This window comes from Stegostoma tigrinum, chromosome 23 (genome assembly GCF_030684315.1).
Source record: "Stegostoma tigrinum isolate sSteTig4 chromosome 23, sSteTig4.hap1, whole genome shotgun sequence".
Lineage (NCBI taxonomy): Eukaryota > Metazoa > Chordata > Chondrichthyes > Orectolobiformes > Stegostomatidae > Stegostoma > Stegostoma tigrinum.
The window spans coordinates 49,547,650-49,574,704 of NC_081376.1; the positions used below are offsets into that span (position 1 = coordinate 49,547,650).

General features: G+C 40.8%; 1 protein-coding gene across 4 annotated transcripts in view; it reads right to left on the bottom strand.

The window, feature by feature from the left end:
- mrtfba (myocardin related transcription factor Ba) overlaps positions 1–27,055 on the bottom strand; it is a 242,721-nt gene that overhangs the window by 173,723 nt on the left and 41,943 nt on the right. For 3 of the 4 annotated variants that reach the window (XM_048552229.2, XM_048552228.2, XM_059654175.1), the window contains exon 2: positions 3,338–3,440. In XM_048552229.2, coding sequence (XP_048408186.2) covers positions 3,338–3,363 — 26 coding nt within the window. In that variant the 5' untranslated portion in view covers positions 3,364–3,440. Of the gene's footprint in view, positions 1–3,337; positions 3,444–27,055 lie in introns of those variants that run through there. The other variant, XM_048552230.2, reaches the window with a different exon arrangement.

Sequence of the window (27,055 nt, forward strand, 5' to 3'; positions counted from 1 at the left end):
ATGTTTCCAATGAGACTTTTCAAAGTTTGGCAGCATAGCAAAGCTAAAGGTTCCAGCCTTGGCCTCCCAATACTGTCAAAGAATTCTCAAGAGGCTACTATTTTCCAGTAACTCAAACTATACAGCCTGGCAAAAAAACAGAGTTCTTTCTTTAAATATTCACAGCAACTTTAGAAACAATGAAATGTAGCTAACAAAATATTGCAGTCTTGCAATGGACAGAAGACCAAAAATGTTATTAAGTACATGACATTAGGTAACTTTCCACAGCCAGTCCTAATTGCAATTATTTAAAACTATTCAATTTTTTAAAATATGGATTTGAACTGTTGTACTTTAGTAAAGAGGTTAATTATTTTCTAGATGCATGTCTATTCTCCTTCTATAATTGATCAAAACTTCATGCGTGGATTTAAAATCAGAAGGACTCCAAAATGATAATTTGCAATCTGAAACGTTTAACAGTCACATTTTCCATTGCATTGGTTCCAAAAAGAGAAGTGAAAAAGACAGCTTTTTAAAAAAGTTCTTTAACCACTGCTTCTTCTTTCTCCCACAGGAATATAAGGTCTTAAAACAGCATGGAAGAGATCAGACAGATTTGTTCAGCCACTACACTAATAGCAGCATTCAAACACTAAAGGTGTGTAATCTGAAATGTTGGCTAGCGTACAGGGAATAATCTTAAGAATGCACAGGGTTGAATGTTGAGTAAAGACTGCTATTGTGAATAAGATAGATAGATCTGAGCACTATTAATCCTCAAATTAATAAAAAGAAAGGCAGATTAGCCATCAACAGTAGCACAAGCAAATATAATAATCAGACAGCAAATTATACAGAAAATAGGGAATTTTAGATAAGGATTCAACCTTTTTTGACTTTAACAAGGGAAGCCTTTCTGCTCAAAAGTAGTAATTCTTTAGAATGTGTGATCCAAAAGAATTGAACATTCAATCGCCATTTAGCATACTTCAGGATCGAGATTTTTCATTACTAGGGACTCAAACGATATTTGGATAACATAAAAGGAAAAGGAAACGTGAGAAAAATGATCTTTAGAGCCTGTCAGAGTCAACTAGCAACTTTCTGCTCTTACTACTTGTATTATTAACTGGCCAATGCTTGATCCTCAAAAAGGTTAAAAATCTTTAAGGTGTCCACGTCAATTCAACGGCAAATAACCCTAGCAAGAGTTCAACATGGAGCTCCTAAGGTGTGTAAGAAAGTCAATAAGAACACCAGTGAAACAGCCATACCAAAAGGCGACTTAAATAGAGCCATACAAGATGATCAGAGGAGGAGATAGGGAGGACAGTGAGAGCTTTTTTCCCCGGGATGGTGATGGCTCGGATGAGGGGCCATAGCTTTAAATTGAGGAGTGATAGATATAGGACAAATGTCAGCGGTAGGTTCTTTACTCAGAGAATAGCTAAGGGCGTGGAATGCCCTGCCTGTAACAGTAGTAGACTCACCAACTTTAAGGGCATTTAAATGGTCATTGGATAGCCATATGGATGATAATGGAATAGTGTAGGTTAGATGGGCTTCAGATTGTTGAGCCGACCTGCGAAACCATCGAGGGCCAAGGGCCTGTACTGCGCTGTAATGTTCTATGTTATACTGCCAATCTTAACTTGGACCAAAATGCGCAAGGTGATGGTTCATTTGTAATTCGAAAACTTTCATCAGCTGAAATTCAACCCCCAAAATTGTCAAGTTGGGGTTGAATTATATATTAAAGCTTGATATATCTGAAAACCACCTACCAACACCTGCCCGATTCCAGATTAATTGAAGGGGCCAAGGGCCAAGTAGCTAACCTGCTCCCAGAGGACCAGTCAGCAATTCACAATTTAAATGTTTTAATGAAGATGGCAATTCCAATTTAAAATGGCAATACATGTTTTACAGTTGGTTTTCACAGGCCTCAGAAAACCTGGCAGCTGGGGCAACTTTGTTGGGATGTTGTACATGCCTTGACATCATTGTTTAGTGTTCTCCAATCCCCTTGAAGTTTCTCCTACCCATTAGAAAGTGGAATTGGAGTTCTCAACCTTATGTCTGAGGGTTCAAAGCCCTCTCTAGACCTCTCTCAACCAGGCCTGAAGTTTGGTCACAGCTCCTTCTGTGGCTTGGCACTGGTATCATTCTCATCCAACCAGAAACTATGACACAGTCAGTCAAGCTGACATCTAGATGAAGAAGCTATCAAGTACAAGAGTTGGATGCTGTATGCTTAAAACTCCAGATTGTGCTTGGGGAATGGGGTGGAAACCCAGCCATACATGGGCTAACTGAAGGCTGTCAGCCATTTTGTAGAAGGCATCTCATGGGTAATTTTAATTTCCAAGGAGAAACTGGTAGGAAGTGGTTCGAATATGAACAACAGCAATCTCAAGGAGTGAAACAAACAAAAGTGTTCCAGTCTCTATGTTGTTATTAATTTAGACAACATCTAGAGGTTTCCTGTCTGAAAGTTCTCCGGTCCCTTACCTGCAGTCGTCATGCAACATGTTGTATTGATATCTAACCCAAAACATGATCTATCAATGTTAAGAGGCATTAGGAGAGAAGGGCAAGAGAGATAAGTGAACTACGTTCGATCCAGGAAGAATTGATTAAACCAGCAGAAAATGCAGGAATGGAGCAACACAGTTTAAATGTAAAACAGCTAGAACAGAGGCAAGGAGAAGCAAGGTGTTATATACAGAATCTAAAATTATGGAAATCATGCAGTGTCAGACTTAGGAAGAAATCACATCCCTTAAACCCAATTTTGATCGTGCGCCTCAAGTTTTTGGGACATTCGGTACAACAGAAGTTACTGTATGGAAGAAATTATTGGAGCAGCAAATGTTGCCCATTTCAAGATTTATTTCTTTTTCTCCATTGAACTTCCCCTTTATGTAGCCATTGGCATCAGTGATAGCATCACAATAGAGTCTGACCCCATCTTCATGTACACTTCCAGCAACAATCACCATAGCAATCAGAAGCAGCACTGGTTGGTTTTTGTGTTCCTGCAACTTAGTGACTCCAAGGCAATGTGTAACTTTCCCATCATTGCCATAGCTTATATCAGCTCACTCAGCACAGATCACGGAACATCATAGGATTTTCCTGATCTACAGAACTCAATGTCACACCAGGTAAAACATTTATTCACTCCTATACAAGGTGGGGAACAGTTTTATTTGTTCACTATAGTCATCATTATTAGGTTCTCTAATATGCTTACTTGTATCAGTGTTCTGAAAGCATTAATAAAAAGAAAGGTATAGTTGCTTCACCTGTATGCATCATCCAAAAGACTGGTAATTTAAAATAAGCTTACCTCAAGCAGAGTCCACGTTGTATCATATAACCTTGTCTGCAGCTCAATGTTTGTGTGTTGAAGTATCAGCCATTGTTAAAACATAGTGAGATCAAGCAAGTAGCTGCAAGCAGAAGACAAGAGTTCAGATTAGCTTAACCTTTTTTCTGCAGAAGTTAACTAATTTTAGTTCAAATGACCCAAATCATTGAAGTTGGTGATAAACAGAATATTTTTTAATCATCATTCAAAGGATGTAGGTATGTTGGCAAAGTCAGTATTTATTGCCCAGAAGGCAGTGAAGAGTCATCTGCATTGCTGTGGGTCTAGAGTCCACATAACTAGACCAGGTAAGGACAGCAGTTTTCTTCCCTAAACGGCAGTGAATCAGACAGGTTTTTACAACAACTAACAATAACTTCAGGACGTTAGACGCTTTATTTCAGATACTTATTGAATTCAAATTCCACCTTCTGCCGTGGTTAATTCAGGTACCTAGAACATTACCTGCCTCTCTGCATTAATATTCTCATGATGATACCACTAGGCATTACCTCCCCCAATCTCATTGTATAACGATGATATATACTCCTGGACTCACTCGATTCAAAGGACAGCAAGTACTTTGAAAATCATACATCTTAATAACAACTCGCTGTTTTCATGGCATAAGCACTTTCCATAAAATTCAAACTGATAATTCTAAAGCTTTGGAGTACATCTGTAGCTCGAATTGTGGGTGTTGAGGTTGGTTGGCTCGCCACGCTGGTTTGTTGTTCTGTAGACGTTTTGTTACCGTGCTGGGTAACATCCTCAGTGCAGCCTCTGATGAAGCAGTGTGTTTTCTCAGATAATAGGAACTGCAGATGCTGGAGAATCCGAGATAACAAAGTGTGAAGCTGGACGAACACAGCAGGCCAAGCAGCATCTTAGGAGCAGAAAAGCTGACGTTTCGGGCCTAGACCCTTCATCAGAAAATTTACTGAAGGAGGGTCTAGGCCCGAAACGTCAGCTTTTCTGCTCCTAAGATACTGCTTGGCCTGCTGTGTTCATCCAGCTCTACGCCTGGTTATCTCGGTGTGTTTTCCCGCCTGGTTTTTAAACTCTGGAGTCTGTTGAGATGGATTACCTCACTTGCGGGTTTCCTCCCTAGTGGAATGTATATGGGGTCAAGTTCAATGCGTTTATTAATAGCCTGGTTTGTGGAGTGCCAAGCTTCTAGGAATTCTCGTGCTTGTCCCTGCCAGGCCTGTCCCAGGATCTTGGTGTTGTTGTTCCAGTTGAAGTGGTGGTTCTCCTTGTCCATGTGGATCGAGATGAATGAGTATTGGTCGTGTCTTTTTATAGCCATTTGGTGTTCACTTACTCTTATTGTTAGTTTCCTTCCTGTTTGTCCAAGGTAGTGTTTCTTGCAGTCTCTGCAGGGGATCTTGTAGATGACATCAGTCCTGTCCAAGGCAGGGAGCGGGTCTTTAGTTCAGATGAGCAATTGTCAAAGGGTTGACGTGTGTTTGCGCGCCACTCATGCCCAGCAGTCACAGGAGTCTTGTGGTGAGTTCCGACATGTTCCTAATATAGGGTAGTGTGATGAGTGCGTCAGGGCGAGTAGAATCTATCGGGTGCTGTTCCTGTAGGCATCTCTTGACCCAGTTCTTTGGACATCCATTATCCTTGAACACTTGGAAGAGATATTCTTCTTCCTCTCGGTGGGGAGTTCCATGCTGCTGCAGTGTGTTGCTGCCCTTTGCTGCACGCTTGCTCACCAGAACTGAAGACCTACTCCCTGCCATGGACAGGACCAACGTCAATTACAAGATCCCCTGCAGAGGCTGCGAGAAACACTACATCGGACAAACAGGAAGGAAACTAACAATGAGAGTACGTGAACTCCAAATGGCTACAAAAAGACACGACCAATACTCACTCATCTCAACCTGCATGGACAAGGAGAACCACCACTTCGCCTGGGACAGGCTAGGCAGAGACAAGCACGAGAATTCCTGGAAGCGTAGCATTCCACGAAGCATGCTATTACTAAACACACTGAACTTGACACTATACACATTTCACTATGGAGGAAACCCAGAAGTGAGGCAATCAATCGCAACGGACCTCAGAGTTTTAAAAACCATGCGAGAAAACACACCGATGCTTCATCAGAGGCTGCACTGAGGGTGTTACCAAGCATGGTAACGAAACGTCTACAGAACAACAAACCAGCTCAGCAAGCTAACCAACCTCAGCAAACTGTTAATGACAGTTTGGTAACTTATTCAATTCGGCAATGTATCTGTTATTATTCGTCAATGGTAATTCTACAGGCCATGTTTACTCATTATTTCTGGAGTCTGGCAGTTATAGGTTCATATCCACTCCACAGACTTGAACACAATCTGGCCTGAAACTTCACTACAGTACTCAGAGAATTCGGCAATGTCGAAAGGGCTGACTTTCAGATGAGCAGTAAAATTCAGGTTACTTGCCACTTGTCAGCCCCTGCCTGGATGTTATCCAGATCTTGTTGCATTTGAACACTGGCTGCTACAGTATCTGAGGAGTCACAAATGATTCTGAACATTGCACGGTACTTGGCAAACATCCCCATTTTTGACCTTATGGTATTGGGAAGGTCATTGATGAAGCAGGTGACAATGGTTGGGCCTAGAATACTATCCTGAGTAACTCCTGGAGCTGAGATGACTGACTGCCAACAGCCACGGCCATCTTGTGTACCAGGTATGACTCCAACCAGTGCAAAATTTGTCCCCGATACTCACTGATACTAGCTTTGCTAGGGCTCCTTGATGCCACACTTGGCTGAATGCAACCTTGCCTTCAAGGACTGTCACTCTCACCTCACATAATTTAAAGTTTTGACCTTACTGTTTTCTGCAGTCACGATTTCCAGGCTCACCACTCGCCAGGTGAAGAGATTTCTTCTCACTTCTGTCCCATATGGCCTACCCTGTATTTCTAAACTGTGATCCTCAGTTCTGGACTTCCCAGACACTGGGAACATCTTTCTGCATTTACCTCATCAAGTCCTGTTAGAACTTTACTGGTTTCTATGAGATTCTTCTAAATTCTAACGAATACAGTCTTAACCAAACTAGTGACGCTTCATGTGTCAGGTCTGATGACAAATGCCATCACATGGATCAAACTGGTAAACCTTTGCTGCTCCTTCCATACCTCTTCCTCCAATGAAGAGACCAAATCTGCACACAACACTCCAGATATGTTCTCAGCAAGCCCCGTATAATTACAATAAGACTTCCCTGATTGCATACTTGAATCATCCCGCTACAAAAACATTTTGATACATATGCGATGAGCAAGAGGGTAGCCAGGCAGAGGGTTGGCCCATTCAAGGACAGGGAAAAGAATTTATACATGGAACCAGAAGAAATGGGCACAGTATTAAATGAGTACTTTGCGTCAGTACTCACTATGGAGATGGACTTGGTGGATGCGTCTGGGGAAGGGTGTATAAATAGCTTGGGTCATGATATCAAACGGGAGGTGGAAATCTTGAAAAACCATTAAAGGTAGACAAGTCCCCAGGGCCTTATGGGATATACCCCAGAACACAGACAAGGGACGAAATTGCTGGGACCTTGAGGGAAATCTTTATATCCTCACCAAGTACAGGGGAGGTCCCAAAGGATTGGCAAATAGCCAGTGCTGTTCCTTTGTTTCAGAATGGTGGCAGGGATAATTCAGCTAATTACAGGCCAGTGAGCCATATGTCAGTGGCAGGGAAAATATTGGAGAGGATTCTTCGAGACAGGATTTGCTCCCACCTGGAAATCAATGAGCTATTATATGACCTATCCGCTCCTCCGTCCTCACTGACCAAGTCCCCAACTCAACTCCCAACCTATATTCACCTTTACTGGCTTCATCCCTGCCTCCTTGACCTGTCCATATTCTCTCTACCTATCTCCTTTATCCACCCATCATCGCCTGCTCCCCTCTCCATTTATTTCAGCCCCCTTCCCCTCCCCTGTTTCTGAAGGAGGGTCCAGACCCGAAAATGTCAGCTTTTCTGCTCCTCTGAAGCTGCCTGGCCTGCTGTGTTCATCCAACTCTACACCTTATCATCTCAGGCTCCAGCAGTGGCAGTTCCTACTATCTCTGATCCTATGATCTGTATTTCCTTGTATGATATGATCTGCCTATACTACTCGCAAAACAAAGCTTTTTGCTGTACTTTGTTGTCACGTGACAACAAAAAACTGAATCAAATCTGGCACCACTCTGTAACCGTACAGTTCAAAAATTCTATTTATGCTGAATATTGAGATTAGCTGAAATGCCAGCACCCTGGTGCAGTCCATTATACCTAATAAGCATTGACCAGATAACACTTTTCCAATTTTCACCTTGCCTATCCTTAATCATGCAGATGCAAACTTTCAAAACTTCTGGACCCATTTTATAAGTGGATTGTTTTCCCATGCAAGTCTCAATATTGAATATCTGCATTTTACCTGACCATTGAATTGGATCTAGGTGGTGTGCAGAGGAGAAGAATCATCAACAAGCCCTCAATTTGTTTTCCCAATTTTCAACCAGAAGCCAATGGGCAAATGAGGTCCCACCGTTAAATTTAGATGAATTTCCATGTTGCCTACATTTGTGCGCTTCCGGGCCACTAGATACCCATCCCACTGCCAGTCCCCACGAACAGAAACCAATCAACCTCACTGTGTAGCAAGTATCAAGGAGTCAGATGAGTTCCTTTATAGCAGTGCAGTCCACCCTGCCTATTTTCTGATCTTCACTGAGCATGGACCTAGGTACAGCTTCCCTAAATTTCAAACTAATGTTGACACTAATTCAAATTTTGCAGTGAAATTCTTTCCTCAGGCTAGCACAATCTGCAAACAAGAGAAACACTATTTGCATCTTTGCAATTAGGACAAATGTCAAACATATGCAGTAATTGCTGCTTCCACCTGTTCCAGATTAAATATGACTTTCATCCTTTAAAAATAAGATGAAAGAAACAATTCTGCCAAAATTTGCTAATAGCCATGAATGCAAGATTGAAGTTCAAAGAGGGTTTTCTGCATGCCAAAATAGTCTGTATTTCAAATTATGCTCACTGGAAATATCACAACTCAGGAAAAAGAAACTATTTGACAATACAGCCCAGAGATCCTGTTAGCTCCACAAGCAAAATAGCCAGTAAAAAATCTCTTTTGTGTAGTTATTTATCTATCTTTCAAAAATATTTATTTAAATCCCTTTTCAATGTTCCAACGGCTGCCACCACAGGGATTCTCAAACATTTTCCTTGATGTGCTGCCTCAGACTTCCTTTGACCTGCTGGGTAAAAATTGAGGGAATGTCTTTTAAGGAATGTTTATTTGGGAAGGCGATGGCTTAAATAGTATTATCACTGAACACAAGAGATGCAGGTAATGTTCTGATGACCCAAGTTCAAATCCCACCATGGCAGATAGTGGAATTTGGATTCAATAAAAATGTGGAATTAAGAGTCTGATGATGACCATCGTCACTTGTCAGGAAAAACCCATCTGATTCACTATTTCCTTCCCTAAAGGACAACAGCCATCCTTATCTGGTCTGGCCTGGCCTACATGTGGTTGATTCTTAACTGCCTTCTGGGCAACTGTGGATGGGCAATAAAATGCTCATCTAGCCAGTGATGCCTTATCCTGTGAATGAATAAAAACAACATCTGGGTTTGTCCTGAAAAAAAGATAAAAGTTCTGAAGAGTAGTCATATCGGATTTGAAACGTTAATTGTTTCTCTCTACACAATTGCCACCAGACCTGTTGAATTTCTCCAGCATGGTTTTTATGTGAAGGAAACTTTGCATTATTTATTTGGGAATCTATTATAATTTTTAAAACCTTCAATTATATCCCCAAGCTCTTACAGGCAAGAAAATAAAAATCAGCTTCATACACACCAAACAATTTTTGGGGCTTAATTTGCACCTATGTTTGTGAAAGAAAATCAGTGTAGATCAAATGCCTTTGGTGTGCTTCAGCCTCAGTTTGGTTTCTTCTATAAATCAAAGCAGCTGAACACAATTTTTGGTTTGAGAATTTGATTTTTCAAGATTGCTAACCATGGACTGATCAATCATTTTTGAGCATGTACTCCAAATAAAATCTCCCCCACAGAAAATAAATCTTTTGCTTTCAACATCTATTTCCAAATTGGAAAACAGATCCTTTTCTTACCCCATTAGTGAAACTTGAATACACCTGCAACCTAAAGCATAACTGTGTCCCACTGTTTTCTGAATATATTTTGTTGTTTTTGAACTTCCAAATTTGCTAACTATACAGGTTGGTACGTAAGAACTTTGGAAGCCTTATCATTATAACATTTCATCCCAAGCATCATACAACTGAATCTTCATTGCACCCTGTATTCTAGCATCTTTCCTAGAACAGGATGTCCTGAACTGCAAATAGCATTCCAATGGACCCTAATTATTTTGCAAAATTCAATATTACTTCCTTGTTTTGATATTCTACACCCGTGCCTACCCCAAAGTTTGTTAAAATGTCTGTAGTAATACACTTATTTAATTCTGAAATGCACATGATTTATTTCAAAGATAGTATCCCTGGACCTGGTTTCACTGAAGATATAGCAATAAAGTGGGAAGGTTCCACATTTGTTTTGCAAACACCTGAACAAAAGTCACATCATCTAGGGAGCTGTAGGGCAGAGTTTAGCAGAGATCAAGCCACATCCTTGTTCGACATGAAAAGAATACCCCTGTAAGTGGATGTTACAGTGAAGGGAGGCTAGACAAACAGAAGCATGGCAGGTTGGAGAAACTGAGAAATGCAACGTTGATAGGAGGTTGTTTGTCTTTCCATTCCCTATGCCAGGATGTGTATTCCCATGACTGCTCTATAAAACATTGTTTTTAAACAAAAACAGGTTAACCTTGCAAAGGGTTTCACCCTCAGCAATTTTGAGGTGCTTCCTAGACTAAAGTAAAAAGATAAAAGGATAAATTACAAGATACAGTTTCACTAGTCCATCATGTTTCCAACGAGGTACCATGAAACAGACAAAGTTTGTACTTTAGAACAAAAATAGTTGGGTCTAATTGACTCATTGAACAACAGATGTCTTGTGTTACAGTGAATGGCTAGATGCTCAACGAGAGTGCATGTTGAAGTGGTGTGCAATCTACATCATTTACTACCAATTATCAAGGAATAGTTATGAACATCTGTAAACATTTACAGATTTCAGATATTCTTGCAAATAGAATTCAAATTCATTAAAGGAACTCCTAGGAGGGGTAAAAATTTATACATCTTCAAAATAAAACTCAGCTGTTTACTGCTATCCTTCATTTCAATGAAACAGACAAGTTTTATTTTGAATAAACAGACCACATCCTTCAACTAGGTCTTACCTCTAAGAGTCCGATATTATTAACTGTCATTAGATAGGACCAATTTTTTTTTAAATTACACCTCATAGCTGATTTGCTAATTCCCATTCAGACATAGGGGCAATGATTTCCAGTACAATGGGGAACGATTCCACAGTGGTGAAAACGCCAGGAGACATGGTATTCCCCAGAGCCAGCCATGAATCCAGCATTTCTCATTTTTGCAGGAATGGTACTGAGGTCAGTCCACAGTTTGCTGGTCCATAGTTTCAGGCAATTGGCCATTTAAATGAGGTCAAAGCAACAGCTGGTTTATTATGTGTGCATTTTGTTTAAATACCTGGGTGCCTTCTTGGCAATGACCCTGCAGGAAGACCCCAAGGTATTGGTATAGGGACTTTACAGCCAGGGGGATAAGCGGAGGCTTAGGCTGATACAGGGCCTACTTGAGACACAGATCAGTATAGGGTGGCACAAAGGTTTAAAGGACACATACATATTTGCTAAAAGTCTTAGAGTGATACTGATACAGCATGAGGAATATTTCACATTCTTATTTTCAAATTTTGACAATAGAATAGGCACCTCCTGGAAAACTTTCCACACAACCTGCCTTGGAACTGGTAATTTCTTGGTCACCTGGCCTGACTGCCAATCTAGCTGCAACCCCTGAACGAAAATCAGAAATGCAGGTGGCCGTTTGAAAAAGGTGAGGTTCATGTATTTCTCCAGGCTTTGCGCAACCAATGTCAGGACAGACATCAGGTCAGTCCCTCAATTGTTAAAAAAAATTAGATAATTTGCATGAAAAATGTATTTCCATGAATTGTGAAAATCGCATGATACATACCTACTTTATTTGCTTTCAAAAGCATAGTTTGCTTTTACATCAGACAGAACAGTAACCAAAACCAGACGAATATTATATAGCCACACGATTTATAGTTGAGGTTTCATCGCATGTACATTATGACAAAATACGTTGCAAATGACAGAAAAAAACCACATCTTCTCATACAATTTACTGGTAGTGAACATGATTATCCATTCAGGAGATACAGACTGACACGTCTGGTCAAATATCAGTGAAAATAAAATGAAACTTGTGCTCTACACCAAAAGATAATATAAAGCAGCTTCATTTGCTTTTCAGCAGCAAAATCAAAACTTCACAAGAGTTTTTGTGGGCAAAAACACACATTACAGCTAACAAGACATATGGCAAGTACCTACAGTTGCAAAGTAACTAACTGAATCACGGCAAAATTCACTCCATCACCAGGTTGAGACTTGTGTTATGCCCAATCATGATATATCTGTTTCATTTAATTTGCTCAGGTCATTAGAAAGCACAACAAATAGAACTCCTTTCATGATTACTTACGTGCATGCAAGGCACTGTCAAGGACAGGGTAATACTGTATCTGCTGAGGGACACACAACACATTCTTTGGAATGGTAACACTTATCTAATTACTATAGGTTTCTTTGAGATTACAGATAGCAGTGGGGATCTGGAATTGGAGAAAAGCAGCCAAATAAGTGGATGGAGATTTGAAGTGGCATTCACACAATGTCATTTGTTTGTATTATATTCAAATATGCATTCTGAAAACATTTAATTAATGCTGACTAGTTTCTGCAGATGTAATCTAGTTACATAAAATGCATGTTTTGTCAGATGAATGCAATGAAAACATCTATAAAAATTTATATTTACAAAATGTAGCTTCACACAATGGTTTATGAAGTATAGGTTTCTAGGTTTGCAAAGCTCTGTACGGGTCCAGAACGATTCTTTCAGGCAGGTGAAAAGCAATTTAAAAAGAACCATTTAAATTTCTTGCAGGATTGCCGTTTTTGCCTTGTGATTTTGCTTGAGAATTTATTCTTTTGTGAGACATGGATGTTCCTGGCAAAGTGAGCATTTGCTATGCATCCTTTATTGCCCTTGAACTGAATAGCTTACTTGTCCACTTCAGAGGGCAGTTAAGAGTCAACAATATTGAGGCAGAAATGTCTGCCTCCTGATCATCACCTGTTAATGCTCGGATGTGATGACCCTGGCAAATTATTGCTCCCCAGATCTAGAACATCTAACAGTGAAGTGCTTGTCCCTACTACCTGCCACAGAGTTTACTTCTGCTATCCTGGCAACAGTTTACATCCCACCCCGTGTAGAAGTGATCAGAGCAATTAATGAAACAGACTGCAACAAACAGCCTTGAGACAGAATATTCTGAGGCCTTGTCATCATAACCTATGACCAATCTCAAGAGTGTGTGCCACCAAGACACCACTTACAATCTTCTGTCCTACTAGAGACCCAAACACTCTGGACCATTGCTACACAACAAAAGATGCTTTTACTCCATTCCCACCTGCAGACCATAAGGCTGTGCCTCTTCCAGCTTACAAGCAGAAACTGAAGAGTAAGGCTCTGCCAAAGAAAAGCAGTGTTGGTCGGAGGTAATGGATGAGCTCCTAGGTGACTGCTTGGAGTCAGTGGACTGGTCCACATTCAAGAACTCAGCAGCCAACCAAAATCAGTATGCCACTACTGTGACAGAATTCAGTGTATAGAGGTCTGTGTGCCAAAGAAGTTAATCTGAGTGTTACCCAAACAGAAACCATGGATGAACCATAAGAATCCACTACCTACTGATCTCCAGGTCTGAGGCATTCAAGTCAGGTGACCCTGACCTATACAGGAAGTCTAGGTACGATCTTTACAAAGCCATCAGGGACGCAAAGAGATAATGCCAGACTAGCGTCTCAGACTATCCACACACATCAGCTATGGCAAGGATTACACGATATAATGGACTATAAAAAGTGAAGTTGAGTAGAATTGCTGACAAAAATGCATCCCTCCCTGATGAGCTCAATGCATTGTGCTCGTTTTGAGCAGAAGGTCAGTGAAATGATGTCATCTGTCTGACAGCCTTGGATGCGCCTGTACCCAATCACCAATGTCAGATTGGCCTCAAGAGTGACCCCATGGAAAGCGACTGGCCTGGATGGAGACCCCAGCTGTGCACTCAGACCCTGCATGGACCAGCTGGGAGTATTTGCAGACGTCTTTGATCTCTTCTTACCATGACGTGAAGCTCACGCCTGTTTCCAGGCCACTATCATCCTGGTGCCAAAGAAAAATTAAGCAACGTGCCTTAATGGCTAGCGCTCAGTGGTTCTGGCATCCATTATTATGGAGTGCTTTGAGGAGTCAGTAACAGCACACCAATTCCAACCTCCCAGATTGTTCTGATCCACTGCAATTTGCCTATCATAACGATAGGTGCAAGGCAGCCACCATCACTAGGTCTAGATTGTCCCAAGAGGAAACATCCTTGCTACTTGCATTCTGTCAATTTCTGTACTTGTGCTTCAATGAAAATGCCCCTTACTTGGCTAAATACCAATAGGATACAAGCTTAGCCTTCCAATCTTTATTCACAAGACAATGCTACTGTTCTATTCATTAGTTTAGTAAATGCTGAACTACTTCCAATGCAATTACATTCTCCCTTAAATAAAGATACTAAAACATACACAAATGAAACGTAATGTCCTTACCTTTGTATTCAATTCCCTGGCAATTAACAATAACAGTTCATTAGCTTTCTCAATTACTTGCTGTAACTGCAGTGTAGCCATTTGTAATTTGTGCACTAAACTACCTAGATTCCTCTATCTCAGAGCTCTGCAGCTCCTCACCATTAGATAATATACTTTTATAGTCATCAAAATAGGACAATTTCACATTTTCTTACATTATACTCCACTTGCCAAATCTTTGCCCACTCTTAACATACCTCAATCTCTTCACAGCCTCCATATGTCCCCTTCACAACTTACTTTCTTTCCTATCTTTGTGTCGTGTAAATTTAGCAACCATAATTCAGTTCCTTCATCCAAGTCGTTACATAAATTGTAAAACATTGAGGCCCAAACTGATCCCTCTGACAAACCAATCATTGCATACTGCCAGAAAGAATAACTTATACTTATGCCTACTGCCAGTTTCATAATAGCTAGTAAATCTATGTTATCCCTACAACATTTTAAATAAAATGGTTTCTTAAAACAGTTAATGGTAGTTTCATGGTACCATTCAGACTAATTCCAATTCCAGATTTATTCAATTTAAATTCCGCCAGCTGCCACGGCAGGATTTGAATTCATCCCCACAAGACTGGATTACTCGTCTAGTCATATGACCACAGTCTTCCCTGAAAGTTGGAGGAAGTCTACTATTCATTTAAATTCACAAAATTGTGTCAGCTACTGGGCTGAAATTCTTCATTACAAAAAATCTTTTGCGAACAATTTTCCTAAAAATTATACAATTAGAAGCAGATGGAATCACAGCAGTGTGAAATGTTGAAACAAGAAAACAAGGAGATATAACATGTGGAAAGAGAGTGGAGGGAGGCATGGCAGTGAGTTTCAAGGTATCCAGAATGCAATGGTTCAACCAGCAAATATCAGTGGAGGTATGGCAGCATGGAAGCAAAGTGGACAAGAGCGAGCGCATTACTAGAGAAGGAAAGGATGAATGTGGAGATGAGGCTAGGAGAGATCAGATGAAGCGACTACAGACGAAGTAGTTGTCCATCTGCCATTAGAGATATTGTATAGAACAGGAAGTTTCTCTTTTTTAACCAAAACATGGAGAGTGTCACTGCACCAAACTGCATGACAGATTCAATTTAACTAATAAGACTTAAGAGTATAAGGAATAATAAACCTGATGCTAAGAACTGACTCAGTAAAGTTAGTAATTGGCTTCACATTCTGGTCTGGAAAGGTGCATGCCTATAACTCACTTGAGCGTGTCACTGAAAATGTCAGTTAAATACCTATTTGCATAACAACTTTCAGCGAAACAGTTACCTGCGAGTTATTACATACATGAGCTATTTCCTTTCCAATTTAAGGACCATTCCCCCACCAAAACTGCAGTCTTTTCTTCTCTCATCCACTGGGCGAGGGGATTTTTCTGTATACAACTCCATTTGTAATAGTAACTCTGACATTTCATCCAAATGAACTGCTTCATGTTTTAACTTAGATAGTAAGGGTTGACTCTTCTGGACTAGCATCATAAAGTCTTTTCTAAAGGGGCTGCTGGATATGAGCAGGAACCCTTGGCCACAGGCTAATTATGGTATTCCACTCCTGTTCTGATTGGAATCAATCAATTCAGCATGGAATAGGAACCAAATCCAGGAACTTCTCTATCTGTACTGCTTGACACAAGAATACAGAATATATTTAAGCAATGGCCACAATTTGCATTGCTTGGGCACCCACATTTCAGACACAATTAGTTGAATGGGCTCCCTTATTCTCCTTAACAATTCTACAATTCTGTGAAACTGCGTAAGGACTAAGGCCCACACATCAAGACATGACGAAGGACCGGAGGGCTTTAGGTGACACTAAGGGTGAATTTCAAAGTTTGCAGAATTTAAGAAGCAGAGGCCAGGTCCAGGGAAATTCTCTTCTCACTACATACTCAACCTTTAGCTGACCATGTTTCAATGTATTGTTTAGAGAAGAAAAATTAGTCACTGTTTGTAATTACTCTCAGCTGAAAATAACTTGGCTTTTGAAGCTAAGATTTCATAAGACAAAAATTCAGCGTGATCATTTCTGGCTGCAGCATAACCAGCTTACAATACTGTGAATCAAGTACTGTACCAAGTGCATGGGGTTCAATTCTTGTGCCAGCGCAAGTGGATTTGGGACCAGCTATCTTGCCCTACCCATGGAGGGAATGGCACTTTAGGTGGTAGAATGTCATCAGGCAAAGAAATGAAGAGGAGTGTACAATTTTAGTGGGGGGGAAAAAAAAGACTTAAAATGTATTTGTTCCTCTGCTATTTAAGATGTCTTGTAATGCACAGCTTGGCTTCTGTACCTACCTTTAAAACAATGACAGCATTTAAAAATATAATATTTTTAGACAATCACAGATATCATGTGAAAAAGCACTGTATGACTGCATTTTGTCTCCCATCTTCCAATTTACAATTGCACAATGTTGAAATCTTAGAAGAAAACTTCAAACTACTAGACAAAAATTAAGAAGAAATTATTTGATTAAACCATACACAAAATTAATGAAACAAAACACGAACTGGCTCATACTGATATGCATGAGTACGGCTTATTGTTTCTTCTGTTGAGTCAGTGCAGCTGCTTCAGCATTCATTTTCACAATCAAAAAGAAAATCATGTCATTTTCCTGTGGTTAGAGCTAACATATCAACTGATGTTATGGTCTGAAGGATGCTTTTAAAATTTTGGCAAACTGCATTGAATAATTTATTTTAGCTCTTACTAATGTACTTTATAAAGAAAACTTCAGTAATCATGCCACTATAAATACTTAGGTTTACAAAGATGTTTATGCAGGATGCTTAATCCATGCTGTAATTACATCCATTAAATTTCAAAATAGCTTTGATTTCTTGACTTTCTATTAGACTGTCCAAGCACTTTCAAAAGCTTCGTGTGGCTTTTTAAATTGGATTGAGATTTGCTTTTAACAGACTATTCCAAGAGCAATGCAAACAAAACACAATACAGTCGTAACCATAGTGCAAAATAACCAGAAATGGTAGATGCAAGTTGGAGAAACTGTATCTCAAACAAAGGAATGCCTTTCTGGGTTTTACAGATATCATCACCATCCTAAAAATGTTATCTTTTCAATTTTTTTTTAAAGTTTGTATTGATCAAGAATGTGTCATAATCCCAGCTGAAATGATAATACCAGATATGTCTATTTTTACTCTAATTTTGACCCAACTGATGTAGTGGCAAGGCTTTCCTTTCAGCGAATTTCTGCACATTCAACACCTCTCTGTCCTGCAGGACAATTTACTATTCCTCACCAAAGCTGAAGAAAAACTCAGGGTTTTTTCCAGCTCTGACAGCGTGAAGGCTGCCGCAACTAAACTGCCTTTCAAACTCTGAACTGGATCTGCTTCTGGGCCTTTGCTGTCTATCCGTCCTAAAAGGCATACTATTTATTCGTAGACTGTGACCCCGACTCCAGATTTCTGTCATCAAGAATATTCCTGCATCTGCCCTTTCTAATCCTGTTAGAATTTTAGAAGTTTCTAGAAGTTTTATTCTTCTAAACTCCCACGAACTAATCCAGACTAATTCAGCGTCTCTTCACACATCAGATCCGCCATCCAAAGAATCAGTCTGGCAAATGTTTGTTGCATTCCCAATAGCCACAACATCCTTCCACACAATATTCCAGATGAGGTATTATCAATGTTTTGTTCAGTTGCTCCGTACTTAAAGAGAAAACTTCTTCACTGCCTGCTACATCTGTACGCTTACTTCAGCAAGTAATGCACAAGGTTACTCAGGGCTCAGTGCACCACTCCTTTCCCCAATTTAATGCCAGACAGATAATACACCCATCTGTTTTTGCTACCAAAGTGGATAACCTTACACTTATCCACATTTATTGCATCTGGTATGTATGTGACCATGGACTTACCTTGTCCAAATCATATTGAAGCTTTTCTACATCCTCCTCATAGCATACCCTTCCACCCAATTTTATGACATCTGCAAACATGGAGATGTGACACTACTTCCTAATCAAAATATTGATATATCTTGTGTATAGCTGGAGTCTGAAAACTGAACCCTGTGGTACCTCAGTCACTGCCTACCTCTCAGAAAGAGAGGTATTCATTGCATCACTACAATGTGGAAACAGGCTCTTCAACCCAACAAAGCCACAGCAACACTGAGCAGCCCAGCCAGACACATTTCCCCCCCTAACGTAAACCTCCCTGAACACTACGGGCAATTTCCCACAGCCACTCCACCTAGCTTGCACATCTCCGGACTGTGGGAGGAAACCAGAACACCTGGAGGAAACCCATGCAGACACGGAGAATGTGCAAACTCCACACAGACAATCACCAGAGGGTGGAATCGAACCTGGGTCCCTGGCGCTGTGAGGCAATGTTAACCACTGAGCCAACGTGCCACCCTCCATTCCAGGCCTGGTTTCCTCTCTGCCAACCAGTTCTTAATCCATTTCAGTACACATCCTCCAATCTCATGTGCTTTAAATTTTGCACACTAATGTTGTGGGATCTAATCGAAAGCCTTCTGAAAATCCAAGAAAACCACATCCACTGGTTTCTCTTCATCCACTCAACTACTTGCATCCTCAAAATATTCTAGCATCTTTGTCAAGCATGATTTCCCTTTCACAAAGCTGACGCTGACCGATCCTGTCGTCATTATCTTCCATATGCTTCTGTTATATCTGTTAATATCCCCAACACTATTTCCCTACAAAATATTAATCTATTTCAATTCATCCTTCTCACAGACCTTGTGTTCCCCCATATTTTCTGGGTGTTACCTGTGTTTTCCTTTGTGATTAAAGAGTGTACTGCCATCTCTTTGCTCCCAATTATAGATCCACTTTTTTCCTGAGCGTAGGGGACCTACAATCATCTTTACTAATTTTTTTCTCTTTACATGCCTATAGAAGCTTTTACTCGCACTTTCTATGTCCCTCTACGAGGTTACTCTCAAACTCTATTTTCTCCCTCTTAACTCTATCTTCATTTACTGGAATCTAAACTGTCTCCAGTCCTTCAGTATGTTGCTTCTTTTGGCCAATTTCTTTGCCTCTTTTTTGGATTTAATACAACCCCAAAATTCTTTTGGTCTGACCACAGTTCCCATTTTGTTCTTACGTCGGACTGTTTTAGGAGTCGATTAAATAGTATCAATAATCTGAGATTTTGCTTGATTATTAAATGAACAAGTGAAAACATTTGTTTACTTTTAAAAATTGAATGGATTTAATTGAATCTGTCACAGGCTAGATTATTCATAGTGAAACAGTCTTCATAAACTACGTGGCCTTTTCTTGATTCATAATTTATAACATTTCATAAATCTTACATTTTTGCAAGTTTGACAGTAAGAATTTAAAGATGGTAGTTGATTGAAATTGATTATCTTATGCCCTTTTTTCAAAAGAAATGAGCATCATTTGATCTCTATCTGCCTGGATATGAAAGGCAATGAACCAAGTATTAACGATCTGAGAGATTAATTGAAAATAGCCATTTTAACTAGCAGTCTAATCACTGTGGGCAATTTTTAACGCAGAGATAATGTAAAATGACAAGTATTGATAGGCCGCCCACTGTTTTCTATATTTTCACTTTGGAAAATTAGGAGAAATATTAGTGGGCAGTCTGAATGATAGACAGGTCTGCACTGCTGCCAAAAGTTAAGTTGCTCTCCACGGAGGCCTTTTAAAATGAAATACTTGTGGGGGAAAAAAATAAGCCATTGAATTAATTTCATTCTTGCTGGCAAAAGTACTTGCTGTTGAGGTGAGAGTTAATGAGTTGTAACAAAGGATGACTCGTTTTGCTTAAATTCTCATACCAGTACCACAGAAAATCTTTGAAAATTCCACACTACAGGACTGAGCTTCTGTCAAGTTGACCTACTGACCTAAACATGCCTCTTCCTGAAACAAAAAGGATGAAAGCTGTCTGGGATGGTTTCCTGTCATTAATAACAAAGCTTGTGGTTATTACTTACTCACTCAAGTCTTAAAACACAAACTACACATGGAGATAACAGACTTGATCAAACCCAAACCACTGCTGCAGATGTTACAGCATCTTGGAATACCGAGAAAATCAGGGGAGCAACTTGAAGCTATTTCATTTTTAAGGCGCACTATTTGTTTGCGTAAAATCCTTTTACTCTGCTTTTAAATAATCACACATTATAATTCAGTCATTCGGAGAAAAGGTCAACACCTCATATGGGATCTTCCTGGAGTGGAGTTCATTTTACTACATACTGAATCCACCTGGAAACAAACCTATGTGGTCTGATTTGTTATATTGCTAGAAACTCACACAGAAACTTGCTTAAAAACAGGTGCAAACGACGACACATGAAAAGGGGCTAAGATGACAAAGTGCGAAGCTGGATGAACACAGCAGGCCAAACAGCATCTCAGGAGCACAAAAGCTGACGTCTCGGGCCTAGACCGTTCAGAGAGCTCTGCAGTATTTGCAGTTCCCATTATCTCTGAACACGAAAAGGGGCAGCTGGTTTCATTGATAAGTGATAATGGGAACTGCAGATGCTGGAGAATCCAAGATAATGAAACGTGAGGCTGGATGAACACAGCAGGCCCAGCAGCATCTTAGGAGCACAAAAACTGACGTTTCGGGCCTAGATCCTTCATCAGAGAGGGGGATGGGGTGAGGGTTCTGGAAGAAATAGGGAGGGGGGGGGGGGGGGAGGTGGACCGAAGATGGAGAGAAAAGATGATAGGTGGAGAGGAGAGTATAGGTGGGGAGGTAGGGAGCGGATAGGTCAGTCCAGGGAAGACGGACAGGTCAAGGAGGTGGGATGAGGTTGGTAGGTAGGAGATGGAGGTGCAGCTTGGGGTGGGAGGAAGGGATGGGTGAGAGGAAGAACAGGTTAGGGAGGCGGAGACAGGTTGGACTGGTTTTGGGATGCAGTGGGTGGAGGGGAAGAGCTGGGCTGGTTTTGGGATGCGGTGGGGGAAGGGGAGATTTTGAAGCTGGTGAAGTCCACATTGATACCATTGGGCTGCAGGGTTCCCAAGCAGAATATGAGTTGCTGTTCCTGCAGCCTTCGGGTGGCATCATTGTGGCACTGCAGGAGGCCCATGATGGACATGTCATCTAAAGAATGGGAGGGGGAGTGGAAATGGTTTGCGACTGGAGGTGCGGTTGTTTATTGTGAACCGAGCGGAGGTGTTCTGCAAAGCGGTCCCCAAGCCTCCGCTTGGTTTCCCCAATGTAGAGGAAGCCACACCGGGTACAGTGGATGCAGTATACCACATTAAGCAGAGGTTCACCTGCACATCTGCCAATGTGGAAAGTCATCTTGGGGCCTGGGATAGGGGTGAGGGAGGTGGTGTGGGGGCAAGTGTAGCATTTCCTACGGTTGCAGGGGAAGGTGCCGGGTGTGGTGGGGTTGGAGGGCAGTGTGGAGCGAACAAGGGAGTCACGGAGAGAGTGGTCTCTCCGGAAAGCAGACAGAGGTGGGGATGGAAAAATGTCTTGGGTGGTGGGGTCGGATTGTAGATGGCGGAAGTGTCGGAGGATGATGCGTTGTATCTGGAGGTTGGTGGGGTGGTGAGAGAAAACGAGGGGGATCCGAGCCTGGGCAGCAGAGACTAAGGGATGTGGGGTTGAAGACCAAAAAATAGCTGAAGTGTAGACAGATGGAGATGTTGTTTTTGGGTTAACCACCAGGCGAACAGCTACTGAGGACAGAACCTACAGTCAAGGAAACAAGAAATGTGAAAAGTTAAAAAAAAAATCAAGGAATCACCATAGGAACCTTGCTACCAGACGTCTATTTGATCATGTTCAAAAGGGCGAAAGGTACTTTGTTTAAAAAGAAATACCAGAAGATTCACCCTAACGAAACAGGGAGATGGGATATTGTTAAAAGGAGCAGCATTGGGCTTTATACACGAAACTACATTTCTATGGAGTGTGACAGAGTGTGAAAATATGCTGTCAGGTTTTTGGCTTTACAAGTTAATAGGGAATACCTTTCCTGAAGTGTATTAGTTGTCTTAAGTATCATTACAGTACAAATCTTCAATTCTGAACTCTAGTATTGCAGAACACTTTCAGTTTTTGGGCTCTTCGTCAGGCTTTCTGCTGAGAATTTTGGTGTTTAGCTTGCAGATGCTACTTTTACAAAAAGTCAAAATTTTATCTTTTAAAATACTTACAAAGTGACAACATTAAATATTAATCTTCTAATTTTGTTAGAACTTCTTTCAACTGAACAGCGTGGACTCTAAGATCGCTGACAGGTGCCTTTGCAATTTCAAGCTTGTCAAGTATCTGGAAGCTTCCAAAGTGGATTATGACATATCTAGATATGCTTGGGGACTTTGATTTGCTAATGTCAAGGATTACGCAAAGAACAATTAGAGTATTCTATGACTGAATCTACTTGCTGGATAGGGATAAACTTAACTCCACTAACACCTACACTGTAAGTGAATCTGATTTGTTAAGGAAGAAAACGTGGGCTGAGGGACCATTCAACTGCCTGATGGGATGACCAAACCATCCTATTTGAGAGCATGGCTTTGCAGTTTGAAAGGCTGTCACACTAGTCCCCTTCTGTTAACAGGACAAATTGTTCTATTTCCACAACCATGTTGAGAGAATCATACAAGAATCATCCACCTCTCTGAAATCTCCAAAAAGCTGTAACTTACATATCTGTGCAGAGACTCCTAGCAGTTCAACAAAGGAATGTCTAATTGTGTAAATTTTCTGCTTCAAATTTTTACGTATCAACCTGTCCTTTTCTACCCTGTTACTATTAGTTATTTTGCATACCAACTCCACGTCATCTACGTTCTTACCTTTCGATAATTTTCAGTATCTTTATCTGAATAGATTTTGTTAACAAAATTAACTTTACTTATTCGATGCAATAATCTGAGATCTTATTTTAAACAGGGAGCTGCACATAATTAAGTACATACTCATTTAAAACTGTTAATAGACTTTTGAGGTTTTATATAGATTCGAACAGAGGCAGAAATAAGATGACCTATTCTAACTTGGTCCTAACAGCTTAAAATAGGAACCAAACTATTCTGACCAGGCTTTACTGCATCAGTGACAAATGAAGAATCTCTTCCCAGATCTTACTTTCCAACCAGTATCCAGTGGCATCAGCGTCATCTGCATTGGTGAGGTCCATCAAGGACTCAGTGGCAGGGGCATCAATGGAGGCGAGGTGGCTCTGAACAGCGCCAACTTTTGTTCCAGCAAGGGCAGGGCAGCAAAGGGGCCCATGGCCCACGGCCCATGGCAAATCACTTAACAAGGACTGAAAAGTTAAACTATTTCTTCAGTTTTGCCTTTTATATTCTATGTTTTGGTTTTTTTTGTCTTGAGATGGCACAGAAGAGTGGCAACACTACACAACGCTCTTCACCACATTTTGTAACAAAACGCACGTGACAATAAATAAATCAAATTAAATTAGTAGCATAAACATACAGCCGTAAAAATTGAAAGGAGTGGGCCACACAGCCCATCAAGCTTATTCTGCCATTAGATAAGATCATGACTGATTCAAGTTGTGGTATCAACCCCACTTTCCCACCTCCCCCGATAACTTTGACTCCCTTGTTAGTCCAGAAATCAACCAACCTTTACATCATATTACTGTATAATTTACAGGACCGTTAATCCCAGGGTCATAGTTTTATAGCCTGGGTAGCTTCAGTGCAAACAACTTATTTTGAAATGCAAATTGTGCATTAAATATTTGTACAGGTTTAGGACTGAATGTAAAAAAGTTATACCACAAGATGTAAACTAAAAACATTTACAGATGAAAAATTTAACAATGATTTTAGGGTTACAAGTCTCACCTGTACAATGGTCATAAACCAGTGTTCACAAACAAATGAGCATAACTACCAATATCCTGGGGGTTATTGACTGAAAAGTGAACTGGACTATTCATTTAAATACTGTGGCTACAAAAGCAGGTCAGAGGCTTTGGTATCTTGCAGTGAGTAGCTCATCTTACCAAAGCCTATCAGTATTTACAAGACACAAGTCAGGAGTGTAATGGAATACACCTCACTTGCTTGGATGAGTGCAGCTCCAACACCATTCAAGATTAATACCATCTAGGGCAAAGCAGCCCACTTGACTGGCAACCTACAAACATACACACTCTCTACCACTGATATTCTGTAGCAGCAGGGTGCACTATTTACAAAATGCACAGCAATTCATTCAGGTTTTAGACAGCACCTTCCAAACCCAGAGCCATCATACAGAAGGACAGGAACAGCAGATACATGGGAACACCACTACTTCCATGTTCCCCCTCAGGTTGGTCGACTGTCACAAGTAACAAAATACAGTGAAAAGCTTTGTTTATGAGCAGTATAGGCAGATCATAGTGAACAAAGGATGTACAGATCAAAAAGATTTAGATTGAAACATACAGGTTACATTGCTGAAAAAGGGTCTCGGCCCAAAATGTCAGCTTTCCTGCTGCTCTGATGGTGCTTGGCCTGCTGTGTTCATCCAGCTCAACACCTTGTTATCTCAGGTTACATTGCACAGGGCGTGCACCAGGAGAGATCAACGTTAGCAAGATCAGTGTTATTAGAGGCTAGACAGTCCATTCCTCAGTCTGATAATGGCAGGAAAGCTGTTCCTGAACCTGTGTGTGCATGAGCTCGGACTTCAGTATCTTCTGCCTGATGGAAGAGATTGTAGGAGATTACCAGGGTGTGATGGGTCTTTGATGATATTGACTGCCTTTCTACAGCAGGGAGCTGTGTAATGGAGTCCATGGTTGGATGGTTGGCTTCCGTGATGGTTTGGACTGTGCACACCACCTTCTGTAGTTTCTAACAGTCCTGAGCAGTGCAGTTGCTATATCAGGCCTTTATGCATCCAAACAGTATAATTTCAATGGTGCATCTGTAGAAGTTGGTGAGGGGCCTTATGGGCATGCCAAATTTCCTGAGCCTCCTGAGGAAGAAAATGTGTTGTTGTGCCACCTTGACTGCTGCATTTACGTGGGAAGTCCAGGACAGGTCGTCAGTTATCATCACTGAGGAACTTGATGTTCTTCACCCTCTCAACCTCAGTTCCATTGATGTAGAGGTGGGAGCGTGCTCTTCCTTTCATTCTGAAGCAGATGATCAGTTCTCTAGTTTTGCCAACATTGAGAGCCAGTCTGTTTTCATTGTACCATGTTACCAAGCCCTGTATCTCCCTTTTGTGTTTTGACTCGTCGTTGTTAGATATCTGTTCCACTATGGTGGCATGGTCAACAAACCTGTAGATGGTGTTCGTTTGGAATCTGGTGACTCAGTTGTAGGTTTACAGAGAGTACAGCAGGGGGCTGATGATGCATCCTTAGGGGGTGGGGGTTTCCAGTGTTGAGTGTCATTGTGGAGGAGGTCCAGTTACCTATCCTCTCAGATTATGGCCTGTGGGTCAGCAAGCTGAAGATGCTGCTGCATAAGGCAGATCCAAGTCCAAGGTCACGCAGTTTTGAGATTAGTCTGGAGGGGATAATGGTGTTAAAGGTGGATCTCTAGTTGACAGGCAGGAGTCTGCCATAGCTGTATATATATTGGAATATAGATAGAAATATTTTGCCTCAACTTCAGTGTAACTGGGTCAAAAACTTGGTACTCCCTCCCAGGCAACAGTGCAGATATTCCAAGCCCGAACGGACTATAGCAGTTCAAGAAAGCAGCTCACCACCTTCTCAAGGGAAGCAAGTCATGGTCAATAAATGTTGGCCTAGTATTTACTGTGCACATCATGTGAGTGAACAAATCAAAACACATGACACCTTACATGTTACTTAACAGCTTGCTATGCAGAAATTCATTTACCAAGTTCACTGAGGATCTAATAACGTTGTCACTAAAAAAAAGACAAACAAATGTTCAAGATGAACATAGGGTTGAATGAGGCTCTGTAGACATGTATTTTTAAATAAAACAAGAGGCAAATCAGGTAAATAATATGTCCCATCTGGTAAATCTCCCAATAAAGTCTTTACATGGAGTTGCCACGTAACTTGAAAAACACAAGAGTGCTTTAATAAAGCAGGCTGCAAAGCAAAGTAACAACTTGCTATCCACTTATTGTCACTTCCATACTGCTTTTGAAAGGCACAATGAGTTAGATATGGCAACCTTTTCTTGAATCCATGCACTGAAATTTCCTATAAAAGAAAGAGGAGGAGGAAATGGAAAGGTTTAGGTCTTCTTAGCATATCCTCCATTGTTTGGCAACCAACTTTTAGTTACTTTTCTGATAAAACTGAAGTACTATTCCATATTAAATGCACTATACAAACATTCATGTTGAATCTAAAGCTCTGTATTGTACTTATTGAAAAGTTCTCAATCTCAAGAGGGTTGGAATATAAAAGCAGTGGTGTTTCTGGGATTTCATAAAGCTCCAGTTAGGCCCCATTTAGAATACTGTGTCCAATTTTGCGCCCCACACCTCCGGAAGGACATACTGGCCCTGAAGCGTGTCCAGCAGAGATTCACACAGATGATCCTTGGAATGGTAAGTTTAACGTATGATGAATGGCTGAGGATCCTGGGTTTGTATTCATTAGAGTTTAGAAGGTTGAGGGGAGATCTAATAGAAACTTACAAGATAATGTATGGCTTAGAAAAGGTGGACGCTGGGAAGTTGTTTCCGTTAGGCAGGGAGACTAGGACCCATGG